Source organism: Cornus florida, unplaced genomic scaffold (assembly GCF_030987335.1).
Source record: "Cornus florida cultivar Cherokee Brave unplaced genomic scaffold, ASM3098733v1 CherokeeBrave_3.0.0_Hap2_Chr08, whole genome shotgun sequence".
Lineage (NCBI taxonomy): Eukaryota > Viridiplantae > Streptophyta > Magnoliopsida > Cornales > Cornaceae > Cornus > Cornus florida.
The window spans coordinates 35,683,246-35,692,100 of NW_026775578.1; the positions used below are offsets into that span (position 1 = coordinate 35,683,246).

The 8,855-nt window shown below is 34.4% G+C and overlaps 1 protein-coding gene across 1 annotated transcript; it reads right to left on the reverse strand.

Moving 5' to 3' along the window:
- Nucleotides 1–2,045: 2,045 nt before the first annotated feature.
- On the reverse strand, nt 2,046–5,462 carry LOC132271285 (protein VERNALIZATION 3). The gene is made up of 4 exons (XM_059772623.1): nt 5,174–5,462; nt 5,014–5,075; nt 3,801–3,841; nt 2,046–2,681 (listed from the first exon to the last, which is right to left on the reverse strand). Exons 1-4 carry the CDS (start codon nt 5,369–5,371, stop codon nt 2,458–2,460), a joined length of 525 nt encoding a protein of 174 aa, XP_059628606.1. The 5' UTR covers nt 5,372–5,462; the 3' UTR covers nt 2,046–2,457.
- Between the last annotated feature and the right edge of the window lie 3,393 nt (nt 5,463–8,855).

The window sequence follows — 8,855 nt, forward strand, 5'->3', positions numbered from 1 at the left end:
GTTCTTGATATTTAAGAAGATGTTAGATTGCTTAAAGAACAACAGCCTAGTAGTACTTCTGAGGACGTCTATAGACCAGCCCCTCCAGATCCGTCATTTGTTCTTGAGGCTGACAAAGATGAGGAGGATGATGATACAGAGGATGATGAGGATGAAGAGGATGATAGTGGGAGTGACACTGATGATGGTAATAAGGACATTCTGATGTCTACAGGTCCATTCGCTGGAGATGATCCTAATGCTTGATTCTATGTTCATATCATACATGCATTATTTTTTGTTCAGTTTTTACATTGTCATAACTTGATAGTTTTGGATATTATAGTTCGACTGCTGACATGTTATAAATTGTTACTGTTTCTCTATTTCATAATGTTTCTACTCTTGATGCTCTGTTTCAATTACTTTGACAATTTGTTCCAAAAAGGGAGAGAACAAGGTGGTTATATTAAAGGAAAATTTTAAAATTTTGTAAAAAAACTTTTTGGATAATTTATTTAGGGGTAGTTTTTAATTTGTCAATTAAGCTTTCACTGGTAGTTTCGCTTGATTCATGTGCAGGAATTCAGGTGAAATTTTGTCTAAGAGAAAATGAGAGAACAGAGATACAAAGTTCCGTGGTTTTCTTAAACAATTGTACTTTACTTTTCTGCTTGGGTAGATAATAAATTATTTTTAGGGTTTTGCAAAGAAATTGCCAAAGGGGGAGATTGTGAGATATATTTTTGTAGTTGGCATATTTCGGTAACAAAACAAGTTCTAGTCGAGTTGTAACTTCAGTTACTATATCAGACTTGACATCGACTGCGGAATTCAGAGGTTGATCAGAAGAGGAAAGTGTTGTTGATCATCGAAAAGGAAAGAACAACACATTAAGACATCGTTTCCCACTTAGGACAAGAACAACATATTAAGACATCGTTTCCCACTTAGGACACAATGATATACATGGTATATTTTCAGAGTTTCAAAAATACAGAAATTCCAAGTTCATATTGGATTTTGTCAAGTAAGAACCGGTACCAAATTTGGGAACCGGTTCCAAGTGTCCTGATTGTAAAAGGATTCCAGTTTCCTTTCTCTGTTTAATTCCTTGTTGATCCAACTTTCCTTCCAAGTCCTATGCATGAAATTTTCTTTATTTTCAGAAGGAATAGGACTTTGCAAACCTCTATATAAACCATGTCATAAACATTGGTTTAAGGATGATTTTTAATCATTATTCATATATCATACAAAGCCTTAGGAAGTTTATCCCTTTCAGAAAATCAAAGTTGATTTTTCTGTAGTCTTCCTAGAACATACACATATTCACCTAGTTAGGTTAGAGTTGTGGAGTTCGAATCCTGATCGTGATCATACAGTTGTATTTACATCGATCAGACAAAAACAGATCTTCTTCTACATCATTCAGACGATTAAAGAACAGAAGTAAAAACAATCACATTTTGAAAGGGTTGGAACATTCGTGGAGTGTTGTCTGATCTACCTACTACTCTTCTACAAATATTAAGCATAAGCCTGAGGTCAAGTTGCTGTTGAACGGAGAGTCCAAAGCCAGAGGATTTTAAGCAGTTAGTGTTTGGTAGAATGATAGGGTGTGAGCCAGAGTTAAAGTTCGGTATACTTTGTTTCAAGTATAGTGGATTGGTTTACTTTAGACTGCACAATCTACGAGGTTTTTTTCATAACAGTTGACGTATTTTATTAACTGGGGTTTCCTCGCTAAAATCCTGGTGTCACTAACTTTATACTTTACTTTATCTGCATGTGATTAACTGTTTAATTGCTAAAATAAGTAGAGTTGGTAACGACACAGATCTGTTTTACAAAATCTAAAACTTTCCTAAATACATTCTGCTGCGTACGACTCACACAAACTTTATATATACACACACGTAGTGTAATGATGGATAATGTGACATAGCCACATGGGATTCAGACTGATATTTGGCCACTATAGTCGAACTGAGTATCACTGCTCTTTACATATATACGGAACTCATACAACATAACCAATGATAGTTAATAAGCTCATGGACGAATTTTGAAGAAATATATTACTAAATTTCTATGCATATGTTTTATTTATACTTCATGCTACATCCTTGGACATTTTACGTATCTAGCTACAATCATCTTGTAGTTAATCATTCAAACACTATATTCAGTACCTTCGAGGCTCTCAACTATTAGATGTGGTGGTGGAACTTATCTGATAAATGATCCAATGGCTGCGAGACCTCGAGGCTCTTAGCTATTGAATGTGGTGATAGAACTCACCTGATAAATGATCCAATGACTGTGAGACCTTAAGGATACGATACCTCAGAGTATTGTAGAACTTTTCCATACATACGTACGCTAGAATGGATGATAAAAGCTAGCTTTAACCTTCATCCATACATTCTATATATCTATAATATAAAATATGTAGAAAGAAAATAGGTTCATTCTTCATCTTCTACGTCCTCCTGTGCCACTCTCCCTTTGGCAGTTAAAATAGGCAGCAGCGACTGGCAAACCAAGATTGTAAAGCTCAGCAAAGTCTCGAGTGTTGAAATTTTGACGCCACCCTGGAGCGTAGACCGTCTGACGGCCCAACTGGCGAAACAACACGAAAACGAAACGATGAATCCCCATTGATGGCCGCGGACTCTCGTAGCACACCACCTCTTGACCTTCCAACCATCATCAGATTATACGTCAATATGGTTCAGACCGTTTTTGTACTATCTTATGAAATTTCATGACAAAGTGAGAAAACACCCCTAATTTTTAAATCTTGGGCAAGAAGTGTCACCCGTAATAAATTTTATTTTATTTTATTTTATATATAAGTGCATTAAGTTTGAAAAAAATAATCAAAGAAGAGGTTAAGGTCATTGTTTCGTCACAAATTTAGTCCTGTGACATTACTAAAATATAAAATTCCGAAAATACTATTTTCTTTGAAATTTCGAGAAGTTGGCTTTCAATTATTCTCATTTAACTTTTTGATGCCACTCACCATTTCATGATTCTATACCTTATCTATGTTTCTAGCTAGTGCATGCATATTCTAGAAATTCTCTCTCTCTATATGTATTCTTTTCAATCACATTGTAAGCCTTTCAGGCGCGACAAACCTCTATGATAGAAGTTGTTAGCCCCAATTAAAGCATGAAATTAAGTATATACCTTTCCCACCAATGCATGAACAATAATACAATCAATCTATTAGTTGCAACTTTTTAAAGAAAGAATGCAAAACACACGATAAGATAATGTTTGGTCTCAAAAGGAGGAGACGTATTGAAAATTAAAAAATAAATAATTGAAATTATAGCTTGTCGAATCGTTAACCTTTTCAAAGCAATGGGTAATTATTTATGTAAATTTTGTACCACTAGTGATATATATGATAAAATTAGAGGTGATGAACTGATGATATATATGTATGTGCCTTTTTATTTTTGTGGGTGAATTTTGATAAAGCATTAGTGTTGTGAGCAAACCATTAAAAACTTTTCAATCTCTTTAAACAATACCTATTTAACATAAATAAAATAAAATAAATAAAAGTGTTCAATAAAACTGAGGATTAGATAATATTTTCAAAAGTATGAAATATACACAAAAGAATAATAATAATAATAAGGTCACTAGGTCCTCTGATTTGTCTTTAAACTTCATTTGTAAAATTTAATTTTCTAAAAACTTTTAATTATGGCTGTCGTTTGATTAATCTTTTAATTAGCAGAAAGGTTGATAAAGTCAATATCGCATTAAGCTGTTAAGATCATAAAAAAGTTGCTCACCAAAGCTTACTCCTGTTGTTGCTGGAATATCAGTCACCAACCTAAATGTCCATCAAAAGAACTGTATTAATTACAATATATACACCCACACAAATAACAATAAAATAATTAAGCCCAAAATAAATACATATATATATATATGCTCCATTTACCACTAGTGATCAAATAACAATTTTTGTTTCTTCAGTTGCACCAATTGAAAAAGAATTCACAGCCTAAAGTCAATGAGAGATCAAGGTTCAAAGTGCTTGGTGTGCTGTGTGAGTGGCAATTAAAAAAGGTCTCGTGTGTCTTAGTGTGTGTCAAAAAGAAAGGAAGGAAAATTCCGGTGTGTGTACCTCAAGTGGTCTTTAGGACCAGGTTGATTCCAAGTTGGCTAAGTGTGCATATGAATATGCATGGAATATTGAAGAGCAAAGCAAAGAAAGCGCGATGAGGTTGAGAGATATGTAGTTTCACGGGGAGCAGTCGAATGTGTGAACATCTCACGCATTCTACCTTACATGTTTTGTGGAAGTGGGTAAACTAAACACCGATATCGAATAGGAGTCTCGTGAAGTGGTACATTATGAAAGATTCAAGTATCCTTACTCATACGTTGAAGCACGAGTTTAAAATAAACACAAATACTGAATAAGAGTCTTGTGGAGTGATACATTGTGAAAGATTCAAGTATCCATACGCAATACGTTGAAGTACGAATTTGTGTACTTGATTCGGTGTTGTGGTCCCGGGCCCCCAAGATGCAAGAACACATGGAGAACTCATTGGAATACTTTAGTGAATTCAGTATAAACTATAATAAATAAAATTAGTACAGAATATATGGAATACACAAAATGAAAGCAAAATTGAAAAAATGATAAAGGATAGATATATAAGAATATGTCTCCCTTTGTTCACAGTGCATGCATGCAGGGACCACTCTTTAGGAGAGAAACCTTAAACCCCAAGCCCAGCCTTTATATATTTTTATTTTTCCTTTGATTGTGTCCATGAAAGGGACGTCCAATCAATTAACCAAACACAAAAGCCAAATCATAGATGATACAACCATCAACTTCCAATATGGACCATATACTATCTAAATTATACAATATAAATTATTACATTATACTATATAAATTGCTTGTACATTTGTGTGTTTAGTGTGTGTGTGTGTGTGTGTGTGTGTGAGAGAGAGAGAGAGAGAGAGAGAGGTGCCATGACTCACCAGTGCAAGTACTCCCTTAGGTTAGGGTCACTTGGGCTAGGAGCATCAGGGTCCACCATAACCTGAAATTGATTGATAAAGGTACGGAAAGAAATGTGGATTAATGGAAGAAGAAGAAGAAGAAAAAGAATGGTGAGAAAATGAGAGGGTTGGGACTTACAAGAGTATAGAAGGTCCTAAGGTCCTCCCCTCCAATCTCAACCCTAGGAGGGTTGACAACTTGAGATGGCTTGAACTCACATCCATTATTAACTTCCCTATTGGTGTAGGTCACCCTAAGCCCAATTGACCTTGCGAAGGGATCCAAAACATCCCCTATCACACGCCCAACCACCAAAGGATCTCTATCCCTAGGCATGTCAAAACTCAATGCAAACCCTAATTAACTACTGTTTCAGATATATGTTCAAGGGACACTACGTGCCACCTATATATACACACACACACACGCGTGTTGTTGGGTGTATAGGTATATAGTGAGGTGGTCTAACATACTTCTATCTTTTGTGTTTCTTGTTGCATCGGAGTGGAATCTCCACTTTTTCAAATTGCATTTTGTTTTTGCCTTTTTCGTTCGGAGGACTAAATTCATTCCAAGTGCAATTTGTTGCGTACATCCTTCTTTTGCCTTTTGAACTATTAAAGTCATGTGGACCTAATTTTTATTCTGATTGATTCATTTTGTGTAGAAGTCGGTCCATAGCACCTTATCATTGTACTAGAAGAATCTCAACAAATAATTTTTTTTTAATTACTCTGTCCCAAAATTCTTATTCACCTTCTGTTTTGAAGTCGGTCCACAGCACCTTATCATTGTGCTGGTTTTTTTTTATAATATTCTCAAAAACCTACCCTTTTGACATTGATTTAAGTAAAATGATTTTTGTATCGAGTAGTTGCAGTGAATTAATGTTAGACCAAATTATTCGATTAGACTATTTACTGCAAGTCTTGGGTATGAATATGATTACTCTTGATTTAATTAAAGTACACTAATTATGGAATACTCCCAACTACGGAGTACTCCTTTATTTTTTAACAAGGATAAATTTAAAAATTTGTTCTTATCAATGCAATGAAAAATATTAAAAACCCACTTGCTTACAAATTGGATTCCCCCACCACTCTAAAAAATTTTGGAATAGAGGGAGTAAAAGAAAAGAAAATTAAACTATATAGAGGAAAAAATTTCAAGTAAATCAATTTGAATAATGGTAAGTAGTGTGAAAGTCGAATACAACCGATTATTTTATGTGACAGTGATACGATGTCATTTCATATTTATATAAATTTAATCACATGTGTTAAGGACTTTCGGTATCACCAACTCAATCCATTTTTATTAATGCAATTATTTATTTATTTATTTCGGGTAAGGATGATAGAAGCAGATGTTGTCTCTCAGACAAAAAAGGTTCTATTCATACTTTGAGAGAAGTTCAAGTGGTTAGCTTGGCAACTAGGTTGCTCGTGTACCATTGTAAAGGTGACTCGTGGGTGCTAAAGTTACATAACTTTTGTACAAATTCTCACTTTCCAAAAAAAAATTATATCAAGTTGCTTTCCCGGGGAAAAAAAAAAAAATCGATTTTTCGTAGCTAGACATCAAGGTACTTTTTTCTTTTTTTGGGTGAATAAAACTTTATCCTGTAATGTGGCTAGCTAGACACCAATGGAGAACTTTTAATCTTTTGGGTGAATAAACTTTATTAAAAAGAAAGGAGAAAGAACCTCACCAGCGCCCAAACGAACCCAGCCACGAAGAGAGGGCTTATCTCCAATAGGTTGTGTATGTGCGCGTGATCTTCATCCGTCCCCGCTCTGTACTCACACGGGTTTTTAGCACTATAAAATTCATTCGCACCCAAAATCATTAGCATTTGAAATCATAAAATTCCATCGTGTGAATATTTCGAATGCAAAATTTGCATGGCTACCAATTTTTCGTCCAATTTCGACCAAGTAATAAATCTGAAGAAAAAACAAATAGCAAGATTAAACTAATAAATAGCTTAAACACCCACAACTCAATCCCTAATGCTATGTTCGGTAGGAAAAAAGGAAGAGGGGTGGAAGGAAAATAGTAAGGAAGGAACAAATTTCATTCGTTAAGTAGAGATGATATAAGGAAAGAAAAGATAATAGGAAGGATGAGTCATCCTTCTTCCTTCAAAAATTTTCTTCCGGAAGATATGAAAGAAGACAAGTGAGCCTATTATAGAAGTTTTAAACTACTACATAACCCTTCATAAATATTTAACAAGTCCTATAAATAAAGTAAGGAATTGGTTTAATGGTACAAATAACTTAAAAATTTATCTTTGCTTTTATCTTACTGATCAAATTAAATTGTCAGTTTTTTCCATTATCTTTCATCCAATCGAACAAAAAGAGAAAAAAAACTTAATCTCTTCCCTAGGGATGTTTCAGTCATCCTTTCTTCTCTCCATTCCATTCAATTTTTTTCCTTCCGACCGAACGAAGCATAAGAAAAAGAGAGATAAAAAGCTGCTACAACATACTAGATATATTGATAATACGTAAAAGGCTCCTATTACAACTTAGTCGAGTCTCCAAAACCGTTTTAAATGGAGCAGGACAAGGCAGACTATTTTACCATTCCTAATCATCAATCCGCCAAACACAATCTAATATAAGATGTCAATGATAAATCAAAGGCCATTACATGGAAACATAAATAACCATAGGAGTGAGGGAAGAAGAAACCACTTCGAACACGTAACCAAAACAGCACAAAAAGGGATCTACAATAGGATTAAAGAGAACTCGAGAGGGGGAAAACCTTTGGGCTTGCTTCTTTTAGTTTTTTGAAAGCAGTTATAAAAAATTCAAAAAATAAAATTATTTTTAGATAATTATAAAAGGCATTTATTTAAAAATAGCTCTTTCCATAGCTGAGTTTTCAGAAAACAATTCTCGAAAAATTGAACCAAGTGGAGTCTTTTTATAATTTTTGATTTTTAGTCCTCTAAAGATAGAAATTTATTTTCAAAAAACTGAACCAAACATGCCCTTTCATTTGAATGTACATATAGTATTTATTGACAAAAGTATGTACGTAGAGTCACAGCCGAGGTATGGAATTATATGATAGAGTGATTATGACTGTTGATTTTTGTGAAGGGATCAATAATTATCATTCATGTGTTTGAAATTGTAATCAAACATTGAGAGTTAATGTGTTAGGGACATGTGGAGTCAACTAGAAACGCAACAAGTCACACTTAAGAATTAGCTAACTAACTTTAGATATAAGTTTGTAACTGCTTAGGGTTTGTTTGGTATTGTTGAAGTAAAAATCAGCACGATCCGGGATGACACCATTTTTCTTGCAAAGAAGAGAGAAGAAGGTCGATGAACTTTGACCAATACAGGTGTGGTGCCTGCCGAAAGCTCTCCAATGATCAAGTCAGTCAAAGGCCCTTTTAATTAATGGCTGTAATTTTTATGTATGTGTTGGCCCATACCTATTCAGTTTGGTCAGAGTTTGTACTTATAGCGGTACCCGTAAAAACTGTTGCCATTTGCTAATGATATTAGGAGATTTCTATGTATTCAGAATCTAAACCGTTGTTATTCATTATTCGTAACTACATTTGATTTCAAACTGGCCAAATGTAGTTGGACCTCTTTATCTGGTCAGTCTGTTAAGCCATCTTTCCTCAATTTTCTTTATTAGTTGCCTCTCATTCCCAAGTTTGCTTGTCTAACTTTGGGAATGTCAATTTTTTTTTTTACCCCAAGCACAATTCCCAAGGTGAACAATGTTACCTCGGGTGATGTTCTTGAGGTGAACATTGCCAGGCAACTTTTTTTTATCC